At 45.2% G+C, this 27,939-nt stretch overlaps 1 protein-coding gene across 1 annotated transcript in view; it reads left to right on the plus strand.

Annotated features, from left to right (window-relative positions):
• Positions 1-27,939, plus strand: part of T265_12618 (hypothetical protein) — a gene marked incomplete at both ends in the record, with an annotated part of 57,007 nt that overhangs the window by 9,196 nt on the left and 19,872 nt on the right. The window contains 16 exons of the mRNA XM_009164627.1: positions 1,184-1,385; positions 2,717-3,757; positions 8,899-9,027; positions 9,135-9,176; positions 9,294-9,594; positions 9,929-10,260; positions 11,595-11,903; positions 12,276-12,371; positions 17,012-17,087; positions 19,142-19,197; positions 20,486-20,644; positions 21,950-22,102; positions 22,905-23,225; positions 23,659-24,403; positions 24,890-25,488; positions 27,614-27,773. Of these exons, the coding sequence (XP_009162891.1) occupies positions 1,184-1,385; positions 2,717-3,757; positions 8,899-9,027; positions 9,135-9,176; positions 9,294-9,594; positions 9,929-10,260; positions 11,595-11,903; positions 12,276-12,371; positions 17,012-17,087; positions 19,142-19,197; positions 20,486-20,644; positions 21,950-22,102; positions 22,905-23,225; positions 23,659-24,403; positions 24,890-25,488; positions 27,614-27,773 (4,721 nt within the window). The remainder of the gene's footprint in view (positions 1-1,183; positions 1,386-2,716; positions 3,758-8,898; positions 9,028-9,134; positions 9,177-9,293; positions 9,595-9,928; positions 10,261-11,594; positions 11,904-12,275; positions 12,372-17,011; positions 17,088-19,141; positions 19,198-20,485; positions 20,645-21,949; positions 22,103-22,904; positions 23,226-23,658; positions 24,404-24,889; positions 25,489-27,613; positions 27,774-27,939) is intronic.

Raw genomic sequence — 27,939 nt, forward strand, 5'->3', positions numbered from 1 at the left:
GGCCAGGAGACTGTGTTCGTCGGACCGCTACCCATTGACCAACCTGGTATGAGAGACTATGTGAGTATCGTGCGGACACTCTCCAGTATATCTCAATGGGTTGCCGAGGTACACAAACCGCCACACCACGGTAAGGTCCAGTCTCTTCGTGACGGGGTTTCGTAAATCTAAGCATAGATTTACAAAACCCCAAGGGTTTGCTGCTGTATGTTACCAATATGAAATCAAGGGCATTTTGTATGTTTTGCCCAAACCATCTCTGTGTCTAAAGAACACTAATTATGACAAAAAATGGGTTCAACCACCCCACCCGTTCCAAAGAGCAGGGTATTTTGATATCAACGGGTAATGTATGAATTGATGTTCTTCAACTGGATATGCCGCATCAGGCCGCCTCGTGTTTCACTTAGGGACAGAGTTTGTTTCTTGCAATTCTTATCCCATGGCCTAACACTTGTTAGTTTCATCGTGGTCTGTTAATCTGCTCTAAAAACTAAACTTTCACCGAATTTCTGATGTGTCAAATGACTGCACTAGCTGAACTACAAACCCGATAGTCATTGGATCAAGTACAACCACTGGAGATAAGCGTGCAAGCGAAAACTGCATGCCACCACCTGGACTGTCACTCGATGAAAGTATCTCAAAGTAACAGAGCTCGAACGCCAAGTTATCTTCGTTGACTCTTTCCAATAACTGTTCAGATCACTGACCCGTATACGTTCGAGCACTTCCTTGCCTATCCAGTCATCTGCGCCTGCCTAAATGGTGGGGAGAAGGTTATGCAAATTTCCTACTTGCACGCATCAATTCACGTTTCAGCTTCCAGTGGTTGGGTTTCGTCGCAGTCTGTGAAGTTGTTTTGGAGTTGTGACAGTTTCACTGGTGTCTCCTTGGTTGGTGTGTTGTTTACACTCACTACCATTCGGGCGAACGTCAGACTCACCCGTCTCGATTCGGAAATTAGTTTTGCGGTCCGAATCTTGAACAGCTTGGACGGCTACCTATGTCGTGCTTGAGGGGCTGGACTGTTTTCCTCCGCTATTGCCGCGGATTTTCAACAACGCTTTGATGGGTTAACCCATTCGTATGTTTCGAGACTCCGCCTTTTCAAATAACATTTTTTCTAGACCCTTTACTGATCCAGTGCTTTCTTCTTTTATTACTTTTCCCTAACTCCCAGTGAGAGCAAAGATGAAAACAAAATGCTGGTTTGTGATGTATGTGACAAAGGTTTTCATACCTATTGCCTAAGACCACCGGTTTCCTGTATTCCTCGGAACGGATTCAAATGCGAACGCTGTCGAGTTTGTTCAGATTGTGGGGCTGGTCGGGCATCGACCGTGAGTGGATTGGGTGTTATGGTGGAATTCAACAACCCTCAGGTAAGTCAGATGGTATCATATGGAAGGCAATTCTTTAATAATGTAAGTAGCTACACAGTGAAAGTGGTTGTAACTGATATTACTGCATGCTTTGGTTATTCCTGCTCAGTATTTCAACCTCCGCAGTGGTAAGAATGACTGACAGAACCAACAGTTGCCCTTAATTTTTCCATAGACCGAACCGTTAGACGAAATCAGGAGAACAACTGTGCGTAATCTTTACTCAGGGTGAAAGCGATCTGGAATCTGCAATCACTACGGCGCTACAAAGACTGTTCCCGTGAAGCATACACAACAAGTCATTCAATAAGAGATAAAGGAGTCAAGATCAAATTCGTATGTTTCACTGCTTCCGAGGTGTATTGTGTCAAGTAGCCTCCGTTTGGGTCTCCTATCTTCTGCTTTCGTCCTTGAGCGTCCATGCTGATCCGTCTGCAAATCGCACACCATCTACATGAAAAAATACCGCTGTTGAGTCGTCTCACCCTTTCGGCGCATCGCTGCGTTGCACCATCTTCGAGAAACCTGTCTTTACTCCGTTAAATTACCCCATCATCCAAGTGACAAATCCTCAGGCTTTTTTTATTAGGATTATATAATTCTTGCGCGTCTTTTCATCCGCACGGTCGAACTTGCTTTGTAGTACAGCTGAGACATGAAAATTGACCAAAGTGTAGAATGGCCATCTACGCGACGTTCAAAAATGGACGGATCTACCCTCTTGTCTTTAAATTTTCATGGTCGGCAATTTTACCTGTTTTCCCTCTTTTATCATGTCACGAATGGTATCTTCGAATCTAGTATCATTTGCCGTCATGTGCGCGTACAAACAGTGAATGCCTAATCAGCGTCGTGCGGTATTCACCTGGCTCCATGGGAACAGTGTCAGCGCTTTCGGTAATAAATAACCACTTTGCAAATACTTTCCTGCAATAACCCAGCCGGGAATGCACTATTCTATGTGGTAATCACCGGCGAACTAGGGTATTTGTAGGAATGCCTCATTCTTGATTGCTGGAGGAGTTACTGATTCAATATGTACGGATGTGTTCGGACGCAAAAAGTCCACGAGTTCATCCCATAAGTAGAATGATCAACTAACGGTTGTAGAAGACAGCAACTACATTCTGTCATTTCTAGTCAACAAACATGTCTATGAACTCAGTCGACCAGCGTCAGGTTTGTGTATGCACTCGGATTGTGCGCGGGTAAGTGTTTCGTGAATACTTGAGTTACCAGTAAGCAATCTCCAGCAGCAGGGGCTAATTCTAGTTCAATTTGTAAATTCTAGTTGCATTTGTACAGTTATCCATATCGTCCGTCTGTTTCAGCTCCCAGCAATCAAGTGGCACAGCAATTATACCCTTTGCGATCGTTGTTTCCACTCCCGCAAGCGTCCCACGGCCAGTTGCCCTGTGTGTGAACGTGCCTGGCGCTGTTCCTTGCAAGTAAGCTCTAAAAGTCATTCTCTAAAGCACTCTCTAGAAACTAACCACCTGTCTTACCTGCCCATGTATCCTATACAACTAATCGCTTTGAAGTTGTTGCCTTTATCGTTAGCACTCTATTCCCTGTTGTTTCTACTGCAGGTTCCTAGCTATATATCTACACAGCCACAAACCAATGCGCATGTCACCTGGCCGGGCCGTCGATGCACCAAATGCCGTCGTATGGTCCATGCAGATTGCGACCCGTTGCAGTCTGTAGCGACTGGAACAGCGTCCCCCTCCTCAGCGATAAGTGAAGACACTAACTTGGCCGGTGGGATAGCTTACTCCTGTCCCGTATGCAGAGTGCGTGGTTCTGCAACGCCTAGTGAGGTAAGGCTATTGAACATAGTGTTTGCCTGCTCCGCGCGTCCATTGAATATTCTAAACTCCAACCTCGTATTTCAGGCTGCGTCCACAACTGCATCCTTGCGCGCCAGCCCCCTGCCTGGATGTGGTAATAGCAGTCACAGTGGAGGTGATGGAAGTGAGGAAGTGTTTTCTGGTTCAGGCGGCTTGGATGATCCTGCCCGGCAAGGTATCTCCGCTCAGTCAGCACTTGGTTTGGGTGCTCCCAGCACGTGGGTGAACACTCCATCCAGCTGTACTTCCAATTCCACGACACCAAACACAGAACCTGGAAAGCAGCAGGTGTTGCTCAACGTGCCAGAAAGTTCGCAGGCACAAGGAACTCGTGGTGCGTCGGCATCTCCTAGACTAAACACGAAAGGTAATGCGACTACTAGTTCGGTGAGCCGCGGAAGTTCATCCTCGGTAAACCGGATTAGTTCAGAAAGTAACCTTGGCAGTTCCACTCAGTATACTGGACGGAAGCGCGGAGCCGGTCTTTCGTCAGAAACCTCCAGATCTAACGCATCCGTCAAGGTAACACATTCCATGTTCAACCTCACCTGGTGGTTCTGAAAATCACTTATTTATCCAGTCGCCGTGGTATAGGTGGTTACTATCCTTGTGTTCCACAACAAGTGATCAGACATGGCACATCAGATCGAATTCGGGTTGTAATTCGCCATCAGAATTTGACACTATAGTAGTAACCGAGTATATAGGAGAGCTTGTTTACCGGTTCACCTTTGGCTTTTTGATTGACCTGCGCTAAACAGGTTGGATAAGAGTAAGCGAGTCTGTTGAGCGAAGACAAAATGAAAGGCAAGATTAGTCCTCTGGACAGTCGCAGTGACAAGGCATTTCTGATATCTATTTGGAACGTAATGCCCAGATTCCCATTGTGTACTCAGTATCTTGTAAATCCAGTTCTTGTTATCGGTTTTGTGTCCGTCTACAGGACGTTACTTAGATTTACAGGCGGATACACAGTAAACCCCTGGTTGATTTTTCTAGAATAGAGACTCCTCCTTCCAAAGAGACTGCGAATCTTACCAACGGGGCGAAATCCTAACCCCCAAATAGGGAACGAAAAACCCGTCAGTTTCAAGTCTATTACATCCCCCCCCCAAATGGGGGCTGTCTTTCTGTAAACGAGCAGAGATGTAAACATTTGACATGATAGTTGAATTCTCTTTAGCTACGATGACCCGAAAAGCTGAGTTTAGTCCCGCCGGTTAGCTCTAATGCATACTCATGGTACTACCTAATAGGCTTGACAGCTGACTTTTCTGTGCAAGGGTGTGTTTCAATGTTTTGTTGTAGTATCATGGGGCGCACCTTAGAGCTCAACGTTGATCAGCCTGGTTTTTCTAATGAACGCCGTGAACACTTGCAAGCACTGTCAAGTTAATTATTCGACAACGGCTCACTTGTGTGTCCTGTACACCATTTGCCACTTCACTTGAAATGGGATGTTGATTCTCGAAGATCAAGTGAAGATCTTTTAGAAGCACTGCGTGACTTTATTCAGCTAATGTGATACTCTTAGCAATTTGTTGTATACAGGTGTTTGAAACCAGGTAACTTTTCATTTGTTGTTTCAAAAAGGCACTTTCGTGGATCATGTGTGTCCCAGTTTGTATCCAGTGATAAACGTAGAGTGAATTGTTTCATCCTCGACTGCCCTTTTGAGCCTCATACACAATTCTGGTCTTTCGTTCGCTGCATGTAAACTCTGCTTGAACGTATCCTGGTATTCACCGATTCTGTCGCTTTCAGACCCGTTTTAATTAGGCTTTCCCTTAAGGCAAATGCAAATAGATTCCTATGATATCGCGAAACTGCAAAAGTACAGATGTCGGCAATTTAGGCCGATTCCACCGAGATATAACTTCTAGGTGAATGTTGATCCTCCTATTGACGGCTTGCATTCAACTCCAGGGTTGCAACAGTGACGAGTATACCATATTTTCTTGCGGCCTTGTGTTTACTGGTCTATCGCGAGTAATTTTCTTCAGGTGGTGATGAATCCGGGATGATCAATCAAACAGTCTAATTAATTAGAATGAAAGTAGATTGCGCTAAAGGTAGATTAATTTTAAAGTCACATGGAAAGCCTCTTTATAAGGGTTTTGATTAGTATAGTTCCGCTCACCAACTGGACATTAAGGCCCCCAGCTGCTTCTTTGTCCACCCTACAAAGATCTCATTTTACCAGACGAGTTGACGGAGAGTGATATAAATTACAAACATATGTAACAGACCTAAAAACGAACATTCGACTGAGAGTTAAGCAAGTTTTCACACAAAACTGGAGCTATGGTCCATCCACAGGAATAGCCACCCCCCAGAAAGGACCACCTGCACCATGTCCAGTGGTCCCTTTTTGGTATTTGCTCCTGGTATCCGAAGGCCTATTCTATTAGAAATTTCTAGTCCAGACTATATTTTCGGATCCAAGAAACACCACTGGTAGGCATAATATTCACTTTATTGTATCTAAGACATTATCTTCAAGCTATACAGCGCGCAAAAACCAAAGGCTTTGCACTGTTAACGCTCTGGCTACGACTGACTTCAGTTGCACGCGGCCACTATTACTACTTGAGCGTACATACGAGCTGTCACTTTATTTTGGAGTTTATACCATTAAGGATCACCCAAATGCGTCCATTTTGAAGAGCATTACGTCACGATAGGAATAATCCAAACTATATCATTTGAAATAGCCCAACTTTGTTCGAGCTGCCCGTATTTTTTGATACTTTTCCAGATGCAAAGTTACCTATCGGTTTCACAGCTACTGTCTCACACCCACGGACTTTTTACGAGAACGGAAGATTAATTCATATAAAGCTGTGGAAGGTAATAACGGTTTCTTTCCAAGACTCCGACCAAACTCCTGAAGTCGAACGCGTGTTTTCACCTCTTCTGTGATGACCACAGTAGGCGTTGGTCTAACAGGTGCCTACTGCCAAACAAGAACTGTTCGCAGGAGAGCGTTGAACATTGTTTTTGGAAGAGATGTACGCACTATTCAAGGGTTGGCCACCATATCTGCGAAATATTTGGCTCAGTTTTCCGATCGCACAATTTGTTCAGTAACGCACCTGCCTCATTGAATCAGGTAGAGGAGCTCTCTTTTTTAATAGAATAAACTACTCACAAGGTTGTTGGAAACTCTTCGACAGCCCACGACCGGTTTCGCCCTTCTTAGGGCTTATCAGGTAGGCACAGTCCCCGAGTTTTCGTCAACCTTATGTTCTAACTGAACCCAAATTATTTTCGAGAAATACACTCATTTGCACTCATCCACGAGAGACTCAACCGAATATCTCGTTTATGATATTCCTCAACTGAATGTGCTGCACACAGGCCACCTCGTGTTTCAGTTTCAGTTTGTTTGATTCGTGCTGCTTGGAAACGCTTGCAGCTTTAAAAGCAGCTTTCGTTTCCGCAGTTCACTGTTGCGCCCTGACTACACACGAAGGCCATCAATATCTATTGATCGTTCGACTGGCGAGCTTGCGTCGGTATCGCCCCCTATACTTTTTGCACGTCTATACAACCAACTTAGCATGCCGCATGTCCCAACTAGACCGGTCTGTCTTTGCTGCGCTCCTGGGGCGATCGGATGTAGAGCGCACTCCTTACCGCCTGACTCATTCGCGTTGATATCTAACGCACAAGACTGAGTTCAATGTGTGCACTGCACACCACAAACCCGTTAAGACAGTGCTGTTCTCTGTTTCCCGTTCAATAGTGTGTGCGCCAGACGCACTTGCGTCCGTCAGCACAGTCGTGCGGATTGGATGATCAGAAATCGGATTAAAATACCCGGCGTAGTCATGGTGGGCTTAGACAGTGATGAATAATAAGCCATATCTGTGGCTAACTGCACTGTCGCCTTCAATGAGAGCTGTAGTCAGTGGTATTGGTACTTGGCGGAATCTCGCATCCAAACCGTATTATGACTCGCACCTAGACATTGCAGTGAGCCTAATTCGAACGGGATCGATCAAAACCTGTCAACCGGAGACTGAGCTAATTTTGAACCAAGGACTAGCGGTTTTCTGCCAGTAGAATTACGCTACGCTGGCACGGCGACTGGGTAAACAGGCAACCCACCGAGGCTTCTTGTGAGGGATATATATAAAATCCGAGGTTTCTGTCCTATTCTTCATCCTACATCATTAGAAGATAAGTGAATATTTCTCCAAAAAAAATGATCAGTTAGACCGTTCAATGGAGGTAACCCAAAATTGTCATCCACGGGTGCAGCTGCAATTCTGTGATGCAATTCTCTCTAAACCATAAAAATACACTTGTCGGCTAGCGTAGGTTTTAGAGGACTCACCATAGCGTCACTGTTAGTTGGTTTGTAAGCAGTTCCTTGGTCGTTGAACAGGATGTTTCAATTACAAGGCAAATTAAAATGCCTGAATAGGACAAGATGAATACCTAGGGAACCGTTTTGGCTGACAACGAAACCATAAAATTTAACTTTTCCATTGAGATGATATTAGTTGACAAAAATAAAAGTCAGTCAACAAAATTTAAATCAGCGTAAAAGTCAGCAATCGTTCGAAGGAGCCTCTAGACAATACATAGCCGAAGTCTTTCGGATTGAGTGAGAGAATTCAACCAGTAACTGGGAAAATTAGTGGGACGCAGACTTCCTCGTGTGTAGCACTAGTCCGAATGAGCTACCCGTCCCGGTTGCTTTCGTTTGCTTGTGCTGAATTTTTATGGTGTAATCATAGTGTAGCACCAACGGAAGGTTTCTTGCTTTTCAGTGCATTGTTTTGCTTTTCCGTTCATCCCCCATGTGTATTTCAATGGAGGTGGGACGGTTTGATAGCTCCCATTAATTAGTATCACAGCTACGGATGCGCGGAAACACATCTGCCACGGATCGCAGATCTATACTACCATTATAGTTGTCAGTAGTCAAACTTGTCGGTGAATGTTTAACTTTAGGAACTGGTCTGATGGGCCCACCGGTTTCGCTTGAAACCGACCAGCTATCCAGTTGTTAGCCGGTTTGGTATGATATTTTACGTGATCTTACAGGTGCTTGAATCGGATCTGTGTGAAGCATATGACATGAGCGACAACTACCGACCGGTTGCTTTTGTGGGTAAATGGAACGTTGATACCGGTGCTGCCTTCCTTCTGTATCGAGCAATTCGTTGGGAGATACTGTTTTGCGTTTTCTGGAGGAGAACTCGCCGCTGTGATTGTGATGGCGTTGTGGTTGGTCTGCGAGTTGTACGGCAGCGAGTCTTGAGCTTACGATGCCTGTCCCTCAGAGTATCCAGCCAAGATGGGTCTACTGGAACGCTGCGCAAAGGGTGTGCTTCTGTGGTACCACCATCCTTGTACCTGTCAAAGCCACTCTATGCCACCTCTGAATAGTCATATCGGTGATGACAGAACCTTTAGCACTTCACTCTCTGAACTCGGGTGTGGGTTATCATAGTTTTCGTATTCTCCTTCTGCAGTTTGAAGATACTTGATACTAGCTGAACATCTACTGACTGTCTCTTGATAATTGTCCTGTGCAGCTTAAGCTGGCGTTCACCCACAATTTCCCCTGCAGCATTTTGTGTCAACCTGGTTTATGGTTTTGAGACAGTGTTGTACAGTTCGCACGTACTGTTTTTCATTCATACCAGAACACGGTTCCTGCCAACGGAACGGTGGCGATTACGAAAACCGGTGCCCTCAAGCGCACAGCTGGAGCAAACACCACAACCTCGATGACAGGCCGCTCGAGGCGAACGAAAACTAGGAAAACATCAATGGTAAGCCCCTAGTTACACATTATTATCACACTTTACTACTTTTTTGCGCACGACCTCGCTTATCGTCTTTTCCGGCGACATCTTCCTGTGCCGTGACCTCAATTTAGGTTGCAAGTTCCAAAACTGTCGGTTCTTTTGTTCATCCCAGGGTAAGCGCTGCACAGTACGGCAATCATTTATCGTTTCGATTCCGAAGACTTTTATGACGTTTTGATTTACGGTGGAGTGTGTTGCCAGCCATCTAAAAGCGATGTTCATTTGCTTAGGTTCTACCAGAATTCATGCAGCCTCCGAGGCTTGCCTCTGAAACCCTCTCTGTGAAACGCACTTCTCAAACTCAAGCACTCAAAGCAAACCTGCAGCACACTTTGGATGGGGATGCGTGGAAAATGCATCTATCTTCGTCTAATTCTGGTCCAATCGCCAGCTGTACGCGGTCTGCTCTGGCCGCTGCGGCAGCTGTGCGTTCCAGTGCTCATTTGCGCAGTGATATCACTGCGGAAAATTTCGTTGCGGACGAAGATCGGCGCAGGCGACTCGAAGGCCGTGTCGCCTCGCTGATGGCTCGTAACCAACGGTCGAATCCAATCGGTCTTGGCTCCGCAATTTGTACCGTTTCTGATCAGGTTGTGTTACGGATTGTCGGCCTTGTTTCGTGTTTACTCCAGTGGTTTTGGCTCTTCCATCATTGGTTTTCCAGTTTTATCGTTGGTTCTTTTATACCTCCTCTGCTTGCCTCAGGCCCTGGTTGCATTTTTCACAGCAGCTGCATTCCGCTTTTTTCATTCTGAGTTTCATTTTTACCTTTGGAAGGTCAGTTTCTTCATCGTATCTAACGAGCGTCTTTGGTTTGCTCATCATTTTGTCCTCTTTCTTCCACAGTATGAATCGAAAACGCCAGACGAGAAGGACGATCATCCGAGTACGGTGGTACTATGTCGTGCGGACGACACATTCGTTTTGGAACAAGATATGTGTGTCGCCTGTGGGTCGTTTGGCTTGGATACTGTCTTACTAGCTTGTGCTCAGTGTGGTCAATGTTACCACCCGTTTTGCGCAGACGTCCCGAAAATAACGCGCACTATGCTCGAGAAAGGGTGGCGTTGTTTGGACTGTACAGTTTGTGAAGGATGTGGTGGGACCACAAATGAAAGCTTGTTATTGCTATGCGATGACTGTGACATCAGCTATCATACGTACTGTTTGGACCCACCACTCCAAGAGGTGCCGAAGGTAAGTGTTCATCCAGGTGATAGTTTACTTTTTTACCGGAGCCCATATATTCCACTTTTCCGCGAGCTAGCCCCGCGGACTATCACTTCTGGCAGTTTCCTGTCATGTCTCACTGAGCAAAACTGCTGGCTGAAATGACTGAACCATGGCTTGTATGTGGTCTTGAGTATTTTACTCATCGTACAAGTTTTTCGCACCACTGGATTCGGTGATATTCTTTCAGCCACTGATAAAAAACAGCAACTGTTAATGCGAATAATTTCCTGCGACAAATTATTCTTCACCGTCCTAACCACGCGCTAAGTTACGGAACCCCAGACTGATTTGGTGAAAAGCCACATGGGCTCTTATTTACATATGCATTTATATTTACACGTATGCTGACCTCAAGCTTTGAATACATACCGCTGCTCTGCTAGTTAACGTGTGTTCACAAACTGGTCCTCGTTTAGAGCTGGGTTTTCACTCTTCTGCGCGGCGGCTGCTTTGATGCAGACAGCTTATAACAATCGTGAATCATCTGATGAGACTACAGTTACAGTTTTGTAACCGAATGTCTTCATCGACTACTGCTCGGTGTCGACTGACTTTGGTCTTGGGGACTCTGAACTAGTCAGCCATCAATCGTCCATCAAAATAAACGTAATACACTACTCATGAAGTTGGTGAAAACTCTTCAGTTTCTTAGAAACATCATAAACGAGAGATTCAGCTGGGTTCCAGTGCATAGTGACAGTTCTGTGCAGCAACTCAGTGGGTGAGGAACGTCGTGAGCAGTTGGACGAATACGTGTAGTCTTATTGGGCAGCAGCACTTGGAGAGAGAGATGACACATTCGAAAGGAGACATGAAGAATTGAGGTTCCTGATTGGTCCTTTAGTAGCTTATGTCACAACACCGTTGTTTGTTCGTAGTTCTCCGACAGTTTGTCTGCATTGTTGACTAAAACAGATGGAGCTTGTCGACCGGTGTAATTTTGCTTGGGTTGATCATCAGTTGTACATTATGAAATACTAAGGTGGTTGATCGGAAGGCCTCAAACGGGGATCGGACAGTTATTGGCTGACCATTTTGCACACTCTGTGTCGCTTGTTACAGAGCAGAAGGTTTTTCGGGTATGCTGTTTCTAAATAGTTCTTCATAGCATCCCTTTCTAGATTCGCACAAGTCCGCAACAATGTAGGTATAACTCCCCGTAAAAAGAGGTTTGTATACCTGTTTTTATACATGCAGTGCAACTACTTAGATGTCAGGATTTCATTTTTCTTTGCTTGTGATTCTGCGCTTCCAGATACACTAATAGTCTTGTTTCACTTTCCTGCTACATTTATCAGGGTGGTTGGAAATGTTCGGAGTGTGTGGTTTGCACCAGCTGCGGTCAGCGCGACCCCGGATTGAACGGGAAGTGGCATGCCAACTACTCTATGTGTGCACCATGTGCCTCCTTGGCCACCTGTCCTGTTTGTACACTGGCCTATCGCGAAGGTGAACTGTTGATTCGATGCGCTCTGTGTTCGCGGTGGTCGCATGCCGGTTGTGACCAGCTACGTACAGAAGACGAATTGGAACTGGCCACAGATATGGGCTATAATTGTCTGTTATGTCGGGAGGCGGGAGCAGAGATGGGTGCGGGCCATCTTCAGGTAAGCTCCCTAACTGTTTTGAATTTCTCCAAATGATGGTGTTTCGTCTTTTTTCTACTTTGTTCTTCTGCCTCGGCTATAATGCGGGTTGCACACGACACAATTAGAATGCAGATCGCTCAGCTCTCATTCCACAGTTGCTAGCAAGGAGATGCTTTGCTCATGGAGCAAAGCATCGAGGACAAGCTGGCTGAACGTGGTGTACCCCCTTCTATCTTTTACACGTTTTTGTAATCATCGGTTTGTAAAGCCGGTCCTTTTTAGTATGTTGTGACGTATGCTTTGCCTTAGTTGTGTCTGCCGGTGTTTCTTGTCTCTACGTGAAAATGACTTTCGTTTTGCAACACCGACACTGCCATATTTTTCTTCAAGGTGTTGGCATATCGACAAGCTGGCAACAGCAATATGCACGCGCTGGAAAATGTGAAATTTGGGGAGGGAACAGAAAACCTTTTCTCTGATAAACTGGTGAGTGTGTACCTTTTTGTGAAATGGTTCAAAATCGTCGGTTTTAGTCACGAGATTTCGATACTCGACAAATCGTCGTCACTTTTAACCACGGTACAACAGGCGTTTAGTTTCCTTTCAACGACAAAAGTTCCACCGCTGCCATTTCACCCTTTGTCACTCAACCTCTTGGTTCGCGAGCTCGAGGCTGCACATCGATGTCTTTATAATTTTCTGAAAGCCGTTTAGCGTCCAGAGCTTCGTACGAAAATCTTAGGATATTTTGGATATGCAACCCAGACCTCCATCAGTAAGCTGCAGCAAGCAAGAATGCGCAGCGTGAAAAGACGCAAATGTTGCGTGACAGTACGTCCGGTGGGATTTCGTCTCCGATTGGTTGCGAAACAAAACTGCTCGGGCTATTGCTTGGTAGTGCATTATTCTCACTCCCGTTGGTTTGATATCAGCTGGGCTGTTGCTTGCTGTTGTACACTCCACACGGGAGGATCTCATTGTGTACGAAGTATATTCAGTCGCGCTGTAGGGTGTTTCTATTTGAGCTACCTCTATGTACAAGTGTAACAGCTGGTCGAATAGCTCTTCTATCGTGCCTGAGAACAGTTTCATCACGACCTTTCATCTACACAATAAGCTGTTAACCATGATGAGGTAATGACATTTTTGTCCTAAACTAAGACACGTCAGTAGGTAGAAAAACCATCTAAGATGTCTCTCTTTGTTCATAGTAGTGCTTCTGTATTTGAGATGCACATTTCATCGATAAGCATCAATACACTGATTCTCCACATATTGTGTCACCTTGCATGAAAATGTCCTTCGAATTTCAACCTTCTAGATGAGCCCTTTTCAGGGCTATTTTCCTTTTGGGTTAATAACTGGACTACCTGGACTACCCTACCGGTAGCAGACGCTACTTATGATTATATTTATGGTTACTTATGTTCTTATCAATCAATTGAGTGTATCACTTTTCCGGGAGAAGTACTTCAAGTTGTAGAGCGTTTTACGTATCTTGGAAGTTGTATTAGTTCTGATTGTAGTGTGACGGATGAGGTGAATGCACGAATCTGAAATGTTCGGGCCGCGTTTGCTAATTTGAGACATCTATGGCGTCAGAATGACTTATCCCTGAATCTGAAGAGACGTGTGTATCAAGCTACTGTACGGGCTGTTTTGTTGTATGGCTGTGAGACGTGGCCTGTTCGGACAGCGGAACTGAGACGTCTTCAGGTGTTCGACAATTCTTGTCTCAGGATCATTGTTCGTGTGGGTTGGTGTTTTCGGTTGTGCAACGGGTACTTCCATTGAAGAATGTGTCCAGCACCAGAAGCTCCATTAGATGGGACATGTGTTGCGTATGCATAGCCATCGTTTGCCAAAGAGAGTGCTGTTTTCCGTGCCTAAATCAGAGTGGCGTAAGCAGAGAGGTAGCGAAGCCTTGATCTGGCAGAGGGGTATAAAAGGAATTACGAAACGCTTGGGTGCTGTCGGTGCTACTCGCCTCCCAGGATGGGGACCGCGTGATCCTCACTGTGCCTGGTTGGATACGCTGCAGGATACGGCTTCTAACCGATGTCAGTGGCGATCTTGTCAGGTTCTATCCAGATCGCCTTAGTGAGTGTCTGGAGGTATAGTTGCCTCGGAATGATTGTGTTAAGCTAACACTAAGTCCCTTCCCCGTCCACCTTTACTCTTTTCTTTACAATAAGGCTTTCGAATAAATCATGGTTGTACGGCAGTGAAGTATTGGTGTTGAACACTGATGTCATGCTGTCGATGATGATGATGACCATGATGATCAATTTTCCGCATCTATATTACTTACCCAATCTGTTACCGCTTTTCTTAAAGTCATCGTCTTCGATTCCCTACTCGTCCGTGTTGAGCCGTTTGCGACAGGAAGAGGAACCGGGCTCGCCAGCAGAAGCAAGGTACGAATAGACTGGTTTCCAAACTTTCCTGTTTATCGTCTCTTACGCTTCTTTTGCTCGTAGTGTTTGAATTTAGAGGTTACGAGGCGCTGCACGTGGTGTTTTTTGGCATTTCGCGGTGGCATTTTAATTATGCCTTTGGTTGAATATGGTAATCAGCTATACAGTCTTCATTTCTTCATACGAGGTTAGTTAATGCATAGTAACGGGTCCTTGCTAGTTCGTAAAATTGGAGGCGCATATAGACCTTCAGTAAGAGTTTGCAAACAACTCGTCCGATTTACGACTGGAAGCAGAAACCTCTGGTCGGCAGTCCTACTCCATCAATTTCACCTTTTAGTTTGTCGGTCTCGATCCTTCAAGATAGCAAGGTCGCTTGTGATGTTTTTTCGTTTTTTTTTTCAGGAGTCCTTTACTCACTTCTGTTGTTCTCCTTCAAGATAGCAAGGTCGCTTGTGATGTTTTTTCGTTTTTTTTTCTCAAGAGTCCTTTACTCACTGTCTGTTGTTCTCTGGTCCAGGATTCTGATGTGCAAGGCTGTAAAGAAGTTGTCAGCCTTCAAACTAGGTTTTTTGTTCCAGTTTTGACTATCTTTCTTTGGAGGTTACACTGCCGCTCTCATATATGTCTCTTCTCGGCATATTTTTTCACCAGTTCAGCCAGAGCTTTGTTGCCACATAGGGTTCATGTACCGACGTTTTGGGATCTCTTCTCAGTACCTCATTTGAATGGTTTGTGGATATGAATTGAGACAATTTAAACCCGATCACCTGGGCCACTTGTACACGTTTTTCATCAATGTTTCCGGCTTTCAAACAGAACAAAGTGTTGTTGGTCGCAAACGCTTCCAGTGAATGTCATATTTTAATCGGATTGATTCAGAGCGACTACCCCCTGGTTTCTGCGATTCGACTCATTTGGTTTGACTTGCTGATTGATTGGCTGTTTATTCTCCTTAACTGGTTCTGTGCGACCTGAGATATTGAATATAGACTCACTTACAGGTGGTCTATACAGTTTCAGGCGATTTCCACTGGAGGTTGTACCTTCACAGTTTTACGGAGTAACAAGTGATGGAGGTTGTTCTCCCTTCGTCATTGCATAGTTTTTCAGCGTTTGTATCTCATCTAGAATTGATCGCGACTGATGATATCAGGATGTGCGCTCTTATGGGCTCGGGCTTGTCTTATCTGAACATTGTCACGTGGTGGATATTTTATGTGAGGGCTTTTCTGCGCATAATTCACGACAGTCCAGTGGTATCAAGAGGCGGTCATTCACTTAGTGACCATTTCGCTTCGTCACCGTTTCTCTTTAGTTGCACCGAACCTTGTGAACCAAGAGGTTGTATATTTTTCACAAAGGAAACTACTCACAAGTTTGCTGAGAACTCTTCAACTGCCCACGACCGGTTTTGCCCCTCTTATCAGGCAGCCACGGTCCCCGAGTTTCCGTCAACCTTATGTTCAAGTTGGACTCAAATTAGGCTGGTTTCGACAAGTTCACTCATTTACAAATCAATTTAGCTTTCACGGGAGACTCAGCTGAATCCCTCGTTTATGATAATGCTTACTCCCAACTAGTGGCTGACACACCATCAGACATGATCATTATTGTACAGTCACAATAAAGGCATAACAGATGCCGGTTGTGGGCATCTGTAACAACTCGTGAAAGCTAAAGAAATGGGCACTGCCCAATGGATGTAGTCTTGCTTAGATGGCCCAGTTCCTGCGAAATTCGGCAATGACGAAACACAAATGCGAGGAAGCTAGTGTGACGGGTAGTGGTTGTTCAGCTAGAGAATCCTCAGACCGAAGAGTCGTCGGAGCTAGTATGTTCAGTGCATGGTTTGATTGCAAAGTACACATTCTACACCAGGTCTCCGGCATTGGTCAACCTCCTCACAAACACCTGCAGCGTGATCAACGGTCAACGTGCTTCTGACTGACTTGTTTTTGGTCATCTGGCGCCAAAGGACGGAGTGCGGTGCTTTGTTTCAGTACTGAACTCCATAATCGAAGGGGCAGCATTACGTTGCAACTAAATTTGGGCAAGTGTTGGCCAACCAACCCATCCACAACTACAGCGTCAAAGGCTGATCTTCATCGTTAGTTAGCTGGTGAGGTAGATCATGTGCACCCACTCACTAAGCTCCGCATTACAAGCATCATCATTAACGAGAGATTCACTTGAGTCTCCTGTGACAACCAAATTGACATGCAAATGGGTATACATCGGGACAAGAGAATGCATATCCACTTCTTACGGGTGACTGTTTGATTTAGCCGGATCAAAGCTCAAGAGGTTGCTGTGGCTCTGTTTCATTGGATCGGTTTGTCTTACTACCTGTGATCCGTTTGTTGTTTGATGTGCTCCACATCCGTGTTTTACCTGTCGGATACCTTTTTTCCACCACGGTGCAATCCCTGAAATGGCAGTGATTTTGTTGTTTGTTTCCAGTAGAGGCCTGCTGCGCTGTGATTCTTGTATGGTTTATCGTCTGCCGCAATCTCGCCTATTTTTCCTAACCTAACTGACAACGTTGTTCTGTCCCAACCATATCCATCCCTCGTTGTCATTGTTTCTTCACACAATAACAATCTTTCTTGTGTCTATTTCCTCCAATAAAGACAATTCTTTTTGGATGGCGTTGTTTTGAGTGAGACGGGTTTAAGCACCATTCGGCACGCCATGCTCAAATTCCAGCCGAAGAAACCATCCATAGCTGGGCAGCGTCGCTTGTCTAGTCAGGGCACTCCAACTCCATTGGTTTTGGATTCGGGTGAGTAATTTGCATCCTATGCAGTTGTTTGTCTATAAACTTAACTTTGGAACAGCATCACTCATTGGATGGTGCATCGTCGCGTGTTTTTTGTAAGATGTGGGGGCCCTGGTGTTCCATTTTTGGACATTGATCCTATAATTACGGAATTCGATGATACTGCACTTTCGCTTGAACAGTCTTGCCACTGTGTTGACGCAGTTATATCACACAGATGGAATCACCAAACTCGGTTTTCGCTCGTACTAAAGCTCATTAGCACTACAGATGCTTAGGAGCGTCGGTCTTTCCATCCACTTTATGGGACTTGTACTCTACTAACACACACTAAATGTGTTTATATTATCAGGCCTAAACAGACGGATGTATTTTTCCTTGATTGCCGTTCGTCGTTGGCTTGATAAGCGTATTTGGTTAAATTCTCTTAACTCCCTCCATTCTTGTTTCTCTGCCTGCTTTAATTATTTTTTACTACGGTCTTGCAAACGCATACAGATGGCTATATCATGAGTTGCAATCGGTGAAACGAAGCTTGAATTTTTAGCCCCATACCTACCTGATCGTTCAAGTTTGCAGATTCCACTTTCTGACTTTTGGATTGTGTATCTGGGCCATCGAAGACATCAGTGGGTGCTCGCGACGGACGCGAGTTTAAACTATCCATCATGTGCTGTCGCGAACACGAGGTAACGCTTTACAGCCTTCCGGTCGAACTTGACAGGTAGTGCTCTTTCATTTTCTGTCAAATCAGTCATTTTGGGATGTGGTGAGGTTAAATTCACTCACATCAGTGCGAATATGTTGCGTGGGGTAGTAAAACTGGCGTCATTAAACAAGGAAATTTAATTCCTTGGTATTCGTTCTCCTGGGAGACTTAACCTTACACGTTGCGCTCACTGAAGTTTTCGGATGCACCGGAGCTCTTGGTTGTCCCTTCTCCGTGCGTAATCCGGTAAGCTTGGTTTTAGGATGATCATACTGGAGTTTTCAGTTACGGATAAAAGAAGGTCTGTTCTAGTATCTTCGCTGTATGACTTCATATCAACTTTCACTTGACCATTCGAGATATGCGGACAACAGTACTTGAATACGACCACCATTCCAGTATGGAGTGAATGCTAATTTGGAGTTTGTTGACCTTAGGCAGCAGCTTTGATTTCAAGTTTGGTAGCGTGAAATCCAGTCTGGGTTAGCCCCACTTGTGGTTTGTCGCTCAGCAAGACGGTGTGGACGGTGTATTCTGCGCCTTATATTGAAGTACTCTTTGTGTGGTGCATGCTGGTGTAGCCCTTGAGGACATACTGTCCACTAAGGGGATTGAAGACAGGGATATTGGTGATATCGGGCTCACTTTTAAGGTTGGAACTTTCCTTTGGCATCGCAATTGAGCCGTGTGTAATCACGGTTCCAGTAGGTGAGATGTCGGTGGCGCTGTCTGAAGTGCGATTAAGCTGAATGATCTCCACCGGGCTTTCACTGTCCACGGTAAGTTGTTCGGTTGCACTTTCTTTTTGGCGTTTTTACTCCGCTTTCTGTAAATATTCTTGTTGACCTCCGTTTCGGCAGACGAAACCAGAGCTTATCCCAGGGTTACTGATCTATTGAGGTGTTCTTTGAAACAAATGATAATTCTCAATTGTGCGGGAGCTCGTGGGATGAGGGTGTGGTTCACTTTTTGGTTCAAGGTGTACTCGATGTCGAATTAGTTCTCCATACATTGTAGTGCAAAAAGGGGTGATTTATACCGAAGATGGGTGGATGCGATCGTCAGGGAATTGTGACCCGGTAACATAGTCTTCGTAGCTAGCCTGCATGGTGGTTAATACTGACAAGGCAGCAGATGGGGAGTAGTTTTTTGATATTCACAAACCCAACCTTCAACATTTCCGTAATGAAGTTACTATACACACGTGTGTCAGATACATAGACCGCCGTAAAGTGGGCTTCGCGTCCCATCCTACTGATTGCTGATCGCACGGTTATCTCTCTTAGATTTAGGGCTGTTCAGCAAGCTCCCATTTTTAACTTACCCTTTCCTCATCTTCTTTTCCTAGGTCGCTCGAATGACACTCCTCTTTCGGAGCTGACACCTGTGGGATCTCATGGCCAGGTTAGTTTAAAATTTGTATTTCAAGTTATTCCCACCTCGCCTTTGCTGCTTTTTCGTAATGATATCTCGACTGGATTGTAGCAGGCCGCCTGTGGAATTATCTGAAGACCCTGAAGCACCATGTATGTGGGGGAGAGGGAGGGAAAGACACCGGAGTATGAGCGGCATGCTACGGTCTGAAGATACTGTGTCAAATTGGCGGTCTGTTTTCATCAACTCTTGTTGGGAGAACGATACAATTGTATCTCAGATTGTATTTGCGTTTTATTTTTTGGAGAGCGACACCAATGTACAAGTTGATCAGTTAGCTGTTGATCTCTTTTCCGAGCTTCACAATTGGCTTGCACAAGCTTTGTCACCAATCGAGAGGACACCGTCGGTAGGTGGATCTTGGTAGGTGGATCGTTCAGCTATAACACACTTCTGGTGCCTAGCTGCCATGCCACCTGAAGGAAGCACGAGGGCTGGGATACTGCCAGGTTGCCCAAGCCTAGACAGGGGAAGTCGAGAGACAGAGGTCGGATTCGAACCACGGACCTTCCGGTTAGTAAATTTGTGCTCTAACCACTTGAGCAATCTTGGTAGTTGACGGAGCCTCATACTGAACTATTGCACTTTCTGAGGTCCTCATACCATCAGTGCAGCGAGTTGATCCGAGTTGGAAAGGAGACTATATCAATATATAGCCATGTGCTGCTGTATCTCCTGATGTTCGCACAGGATCATGTGGTCGCCCTGATGTCGGGAAAAGCGTCTCGCAAACAGCACTCAAACTAGTTTCGTCTTCTCACGACTTCAATTGATCGATTGTAACTTATCTGTGCGAAGTATTCCGGTTAGGTTGGTACTGGGAAAACATGATAGGACCGGTTGTCGACATATCGGCCGGGTTTTGGTGGCTTGCCCCATAACTGTCTTGCCACTGTACTACGGCTACTAACGAGTGGGTTGTGTACGCTGAGAATTCAGATTTACCATCTGTTGCTCAATTCCTTACCCCATCCCTATCGTTACCGATGGACAGTTCAAGTCATGTCCACTTCCGATGCCGAACGGATGTTGAGGAAGTTATAATAAGCCTTCATGAACAATGTTCTGTATGGCGTAGCCATCCACACTTTTTTCATCCTGTTCTTTTCCTAGTTAGATATTCTTTGTATAGTGCATTAAGCTTGATGATGAATACAAGGGAATAGTAGCCTGATTGAGATGCAACCTTCAAGTGACCTTAAGTCGTCACATTCCTTCTATCACACTTTTCTTCACCAAGAACAATTTCCTTTTCCAGGGTGACGAAGAAGGTTCACTTCAATCTGCGTTAGATGCGGAGGCAGAATCGGTCAGTTACCCGGATTGGAAATCGCCCAGCATGCTATCTGAAGAAGATACCGGTTCGGTTACTACACCTGTCACAGCTGGGACCTCAACAAGCACCCAGGAATCTCTCGTAAGCCAGGTTTTCATCTGTTCCATAATGTTGTTAATAGTTGTGAGTGCTCATTTCCTGGTGAAATTTGAAATTTTTGTGGTTTCTCTACCGTCAGAATGTGATTTTCGCTCCTGTTACCTATCCTCTTGGCACATTTATAGCGAAGCCTCTGCTGCGGTTCACATGGACGTGTTGAGGTAACAACCAATTGTTCTATGAATGTGAGTGTCAGAAGAATCGATGCCACCTGAAACAATACCTTACTTTAGTGTATACATGCGTTTCTTCAGACATGAACGGAGCAGAATAAGTGGTTTATTTGGGAAAAGAATGTGGTGAGATCCTGGTGTGCAGTCTGACCACCATATTCCGGAGGATTTGGAACGAAAACAGGATGCCAGTGGAAGGGAGCGCTAGTCTTGAAAAAGGGCACAAGAACGTCATACGAAAACCATCTTGGCATCATCCTTGTAGTCGTCGAATCTAAGGTGCTCTCTGGCATTATTTTGCGTAGATGGATCGATTATCGCGCGAAACACGTTCGTGGCAATCAAACTGGGCTTCGCCCTTACCGAGGATGCAAACATGTTTACTTTGAGGCAGGCTATCGAAAAACGCTCTCAGACATCCTACATTGATCGTTTTCCTTGACCTGAAAGCTTTTTTGACTGTCTATTCTCAGAACACTTGATGGTTTAAGGCAACAATGCTCTCCGGCCTTTTCCCATTAAAAGTCTGTTATTGTCGTGCTGCTTGAAATTCCTCTGCCTGGTTCAGATCCTTCAAACATTCTAAATAGCCTAAATGATTCTACCACATGGTTTGGTTTGCGCTTCACACCTGTAGAGTGTCAAGTGCTGCTACAAGACTGAGGGGGATCAAACCCAGACCAGTCTGCGTAGAATTAAACCGATCGATCGAGGTCTTGACACTGTAGAGCTCAAATCCGTGGGACTAGATTAGCACCAGCTCATGAATTCCTGTCTATAACTTCTCCCCTATAAAATGTCTCGGTAGGAGCCTCGAGTGGAGTCCAGCATGTGGTCTGAAACCGCAAGCTTTGTTCGGGATATTAGTTTCTTATCATAGTGCATCAGGATTCTGGTAAAACCCGGGGTGTGAGACTGTTACAGAACTGACCATTTCTTCCCGAAACATACTGTTTCGTTACGGCTAAACAATCCAGTTTTCCGTACGTTCTTGAAAGGAATTCGAATCATTGGAGCTCTCAAACAAATTATTCTCTGTTGAATGTTCTGTTGCGCAGCTCACAAGGTTTTGCTATTTTTACCGTCCATTTTCGTAACTTTTAATGCTCTGCAGCGCTGTCCGCCCGGGTCTTCAAAGAGCGTTGCTGCCGCTGGTGGAGGCAAATTGTCCGGAGCGATTGGAGCCAAGAGCCGTCGCCTCAGTAACTTGGGTATCGGTGGTTTCCGAGCCAAACCAGTCCGTATTAATCAGGTCAGCGGGGTTAACGTTAGTTGATTCCTTTTTTCCCAGTCGATTTGATATTTGTATGGTTTTGGCCGATATCCTTGCATGGTGTTTGGTCCTAACTTCCCTACCGATTGCATATTTTAGTGCGTCGTCTTTTGAAGATGTCTGTTGGAAGTTAGCCAGACTTTTCTGACTGAATGCAAGGAAGTAGGTCTGCTGAACTGACCACACCATGGTCATCGAAAACTGAACATCGGTTTTCACTAATGCTTCGCTACTATTCTGTCATCGTTTTATGTGACTAAAAAGTGTCATTTTAGTCCTTATCGTTTCACTTGCTGACGACAGGAACTACGGGGAGAACCACCGTACACTTACTTAAGAAGGCCGACACCCATAAGAAATGGTATATTTAGCTTCCAAGAGTTATATCTAGGTCAGGGGCTTCTCTCTAGAGGTTCCCTCTTGGACATTGCTGCAGTTCTTTGTAGCTCAGTGCCCGAAGGGTTGAAGAACGATCGCTCATCGGGTGCGTTGGTATTTGAGCGGACTGCAGATTGCGTGAGTGGCTTGATGATGATGAGTGGCTTGTATCTGCTAGTACAATTAATAGCTGCTGATCTTTTTGGAGGTGGAGGGTACGTATTCAGCTGTGGCTAACACCAAGTCATGCTCTGTCGATTGCTGGATGAATCCTCGTTTCGTTTCCTTTCATGTTGTAGAAAATGCATCGCGTTATCACTCCTAACCTTTGCTACTTCCAGTGCCCAGTAGGTTACCAAATAAAAGGTGTATTGATTCAGCCCTTGATCCATCTCATCCTCCACCTTTCAAATTTCAGACCAAGAAACAACAACTCGCTGCTGCCTCAGATCCATTTTGTCAATCTTCCACCTATGGAACTTTGACAACATTGACGAACGACTCCAGTGGTTTGGGCGGAAAGCGCAAGAAAGGTGGCAAGAAGAAATTAGAGTTGGAGGAGAACTATCCGGACTACCTGATGGAAGCGTTTTATGGTGCTAGCCTACTGGCGGCAAACAGAAGGCCGATGAAGAAGAAGAAACCTTCCAGTTCATACGGAGTATCGTCTCAACAATTTTCGCGACAATCTGGATCTGGTGTGTTGGCAGCCCGTAGTGGGTCGGCACTTAAGGCACGTGTGTTCGTTTGATAACTTGGTTCTCTCTTATCAAATTTATGCTATTTTACTCCGGCTTAAAGCAGCCAGGTAAATACGACGTAGGATAGTTTGAGACAGATTCTCTAGGGGCTGTTACTTGTAATTCGGTCTATAGCTTTCTAGATTCTATCTATGTTGGTTCAGTCGGTGTCTCTTAGAAAATCCGTACTTTGATCCCCTTAGATGCGAAAAACCACGATTGAGTTCGCCACTTTCAGTTGAACTAGGAAAGATTTTCTGTTTGTTGTGGCAATGGCCTTCAGACTAGCTGAGATGTGATGCGGTCCTAACACTTGTTGTTTTTATGGGAACTCCTACCCCACTCATGTTGTGGCACTCTGTTAAAGTTCCCATGACGTGTTGCTGCTGCTCTAGAATTTACAGGTATCTTTATTTCTTTTGTCATTTACAGACTGGTTTCAATGAACAGCAAAAACGCACTTCAACAGACCACCGGTCTGCTGAAAGTAATGGTCTTTCCGAAGTTTTCGACAGTATTGAAGGTGCAAGTGCTGGTGATGAGTTGGCTGCGGACGAAGAATGTGCTTTGGATGATATCACAGACGATCTTGAGCTAGACGATGAACTTGATAATGATCTAGGTGGTTTGGACGAGCTGCGTGATTTTGAAGACGATTTTGATGCGGAGCCACTCGAATGTGAAGCAGACGAAGATATCTCAACGACGTTGAGCATGGTGGATGGACTGGAGTTTCATTCTTCATCAGAAATTAAATTCAGTGGTAATCTTTTGGCCAACCAAAGTTCCATTCTATGCTCTGAAACAGAATCACAAAACCCACGTCTGCTCCGAGCAGTTTCGATTTCGGAAGCGTCCACAGAACCCTTCATTCTTGCATCCGAGGCATCTGCCCGGAGCCTGGTTGGTCGACCTCAGGGTTCTTATCCATCTTCTGGCCCACCGACACAGACTGAAGTTCTCAGATCTACCTCAATGGAGCGCATGTTGCCAACTGGTTCGGCCAGCCGTACCGGTGTACCGCAGTCGAAAACCGATGCACCAACTCGATTAATTCTAGAGCCAACGGAAAGGACGCCTGCACACATAATGCAATCACCTGGTCAAGAAGGTTCGGTCCCCGTGCCCCAAGCCTCTGTGGTAACGGACCATAGCCGACAAGACAGACCACCATCGGGTATGTTGCTTCCTAGGTACCATGTTTTCAGTTCAGAACTGGTTCTTTCTCCTAAAGACTTCTGTATCGATGCGTTCTGAATAATGATGATGATGAACATGGCTACAAGGTAGCCAAATTGACCTGTTGATTTAAGCAGAACATGCGATGACATGGTCAAAGAGAGTTTTACGCTCAGGTCAAAAGGAAAAAAAGTGTCATAGGCGCAAAACCGAATGAATAAAGCGGGGAATCACGTTGTACACAATGAGAATAGAAGAAAAGCATGAACAAGGCATTCGTCACCCAGTTCAAAGTTTCTTTTTTACGTTCATTATCTCTGTTAGTTTAGCTACTGATAAGCTCTACTGGAACTCAAACTTACGTCAGCAATTCCTTTTCATATTGAATCACATGTTTGGAAGAATGTAAATCAATTGGTGATTGTTGTCCCGGACCATCGGAACCATACCGAAAGTATGCATGTTATTTTGCTTTCCGCATCAGGTTTGGACGAGGTGTTTATGAACATGCAAGACTACTTCATGAACATCGATGACCTACCAGATGCGGAGGATGCTGAACCAAACGAAACTACTATTCAACAGACTCTAGCTACTGGGGCCGCACCTTCACCTGCTCAGGGGGTAGCCTCGTCCACATTGCAACAGTTGCGAAACCAGACAAAGCATTCACTTGTCCTAGCCACTTCAGCACATGCTGCTCAGCCCATACAGAATCCACAAAACATGCCCAAACAACAAGCTCTCCAGGTTGTTCGAGGTGGTGAGTCAGAGGCGATTCCAGTTCAACCCATTGAGTCGGTTTCTCAGCATCCTGCTTCTCTACACTGTGAGCAGCAGTCGGTGAAACAGTTTCCGCTTCAACAAGAGAATGTCATATACGACCAACAGCGACTGCGTTGTTCTCAAGAGATGGCTCATCTGCAACCCACCGAACATCGGATTCAGGTGCATGGTCCTGGAATGCCTGCCACCTCTTCTCGAGTTTCTGAATTGCTGGACCGACCGAATCTCTTGTCGCAAGCTCAAAGGCAACAACAAGAAGCTAGACAATTTTTAAATATGCGGGCCCAAGAACAACAGGTTTGCCTTTTTGAAGTTGCACTTTGTGGTTGAAGTGATGTACTCCTTCGTAATCAGTGTGTCTTTGTGTGTGTGTGATCCAGTTTTCACTCCTTGGACAAAAAGTTTCCCGAGTTATGGGACTTACCTAAGTACGACAGAATACCTAGACATTTTTCTATAGGTCTGTATGGCTTGTCCACTGTTTCCACTGGACGCGTGTAGGTGTCAGTTATACAGTGAGAATCGTCGTAGAGTACATTATCCACCAGAAAAATTACACAGAAATCATCAAACGCTGGTGCGTGTGTATTGGTTCATTAAGCTTTGTTGTACAGTTTTGTTTACCACATCGTTTACCATTTTCGCTGCTACAGCTTTGTCACCGTAGATGACGGATATTAAAAACGCCTCTGAGTCCAACATGGACCCTAATCAATTATGGCATTTCAGGTTACTGCACGCTTTCTATTCGTGCCAATCAAGCACAGCTCTTTGCTTTGAGTTGCGTGCGTCACAACAAACAATTCAAGGCAAAGCAAGATTTAGGCGTCAGCACTATGAAGCGTGATGTGCGCTACGTAGGAAAACTGACTAGATTTGCCGCCAGACCATGCCTATGGGTTCGAAATTACCGCATCTGACAACTTCAAAGGTTTCAGGCTTGATATAACAAATATTTGTGAGGATATTCGAACTACATCGACTCACCGGTGCTGGTCGTGGATTCTGCACGCACTTTGTATCATCAATCAGTGAATCCTCGTTTATAGATTGCCTGCTAGACAATGTGAGTGGCTATTTGAATTCGTGTCGCATCTGCTTGGTATCGCGTTAACTTTAGTGGAAACTGTAGTACCGGTAACTATAATTGGTAGGGTTGGTCGTGGTATAAACGGGTTTTAAGGGTACAATTCAAAGGGGTGTGTGGGAAGGCCGCATCGTACCTGCCACGAAAAGGCCGATTAATGAATACGGCCCTGACAGCTGACAACTGTGTTCATGCCTACAGTTGACGATGTGCGCACTTTTCGGCAACACATTCTGAACTCGACACAGCCAAATATCTATGCGCTCAGCTGCACGGTGGGATGGAAATGAATTGATGGACATAATTATATCTAACAACCAGTCAAACATTCCCAGCCTTGCAATTGGATGGGATTTATTTCGTGGTTTACTATGGAGAGGCGCTGTTTAATACACCTGCATTCCACGGCGTAAATATAGGGTCACCTGTCTTTTTTGGAGGTTTATCTGCTACTCATTTCCTTTCCTGTCAAGGAGTTTTAGAACAGTGTACTCCGACTGTCTCGCCTCCATACTCCGGCTGATTTTAAAGTATCCGGACAGCATACAGATTAACGTTTCCGTTTGATGACAACTGTAGTTTTGGAGTCGTAGATTCCTGAACCTAGTGTGTCCAATTGGTTCTTAGTGGATTTGAAATCCGGGTTACAAGGTAGCCAGTGTAATACAATAAAGTAGATAAGAAGGAAGAGTAATTCATACGGCGTGTGAACCTTCCATCTGAGACGTCGCCACCCGAGTGGCCACTCAATACGTGATCGTGTGATGTGAATTCCATAAGTGAAAGATGAATGACACTGTATCTTGTCTAACTGCGGATTGATCACATTGTTGGTCAGCCGCTTGTAGCCACTTGGCCTTCGGGGAAGTCCCGGTTCGAATCGCCTGGGCGATTCGTGAGTTTTACTGCTGATGATCCCCTATGAGGTTGAGTCAGCTGTTAAGTGTTTCTCAGATTTTTGGCGTAGGTTGACTGGACTACATCTCGAACGAAACAGAAGACAGCATCTTGTTATATAATAACTGCATACCACTGTGTACTGTTCTGAGAAATTATGATGTGCTATTTACTCACGTTAACTAGAGCGAACAAGAACCGACCCAGTGTATTACCGTGCGCACACATTGTTGTCTTTGGTACTGTCCATTAATACTGACTCTTGCACACTGCAGACACACCGTCACGGCACACAGCGCCTTTCTTCACTTCTGTGGTCAAGGTTGCTTCTCAACAGATGTCATACCTCTTGTTCATCTAAGTTGAATTTTCTCATCGTTGCTTACGATTGCAGTTTTCCACCATAAATTTCAGTTTCACGCTACTTGTTTCTCGCAGTTTGCTCGTGTGGGAACCGCGCCTGTGAGTTCCGTCGCTTCCGGTAGATTGGCTGAATTGATTGAACCATCTCATACAAGCGACCAAGCTACACCCGGAGCGCAGTTGATTCCATCAAACTGTGAGCTTGATACCTGTTCACCACTTTCTTCTCGAGTAGGTGGGCAGACCAATTCTTCAGGAAGAGGGAGCACATCTACCGCGGGACATTTACCCGAGCTCTCCGTCAGTGACATTGAGACACAACTCGGTCCAACTGTTGGATTTGAGTTGAACGATGTCTTTAAGGGGCTAAATACTAGCGAGACGAGCAGCGGATTCTCACC

This window comes from Opisthorchis viverrini (genome assembly GCF_000715545.1).
Source record: "Opisthorchis viverrini unplaced genomic scaffold opera_v5_7, whole genome shotgun sequence".
Lineage (NCBI taxonomy): Eukaryota > Metazoa > Platyhelminthes > Trematoda > Opisthorchiida > Opisthorchiidae > Opisthorchis > Opisthorchis viverrini.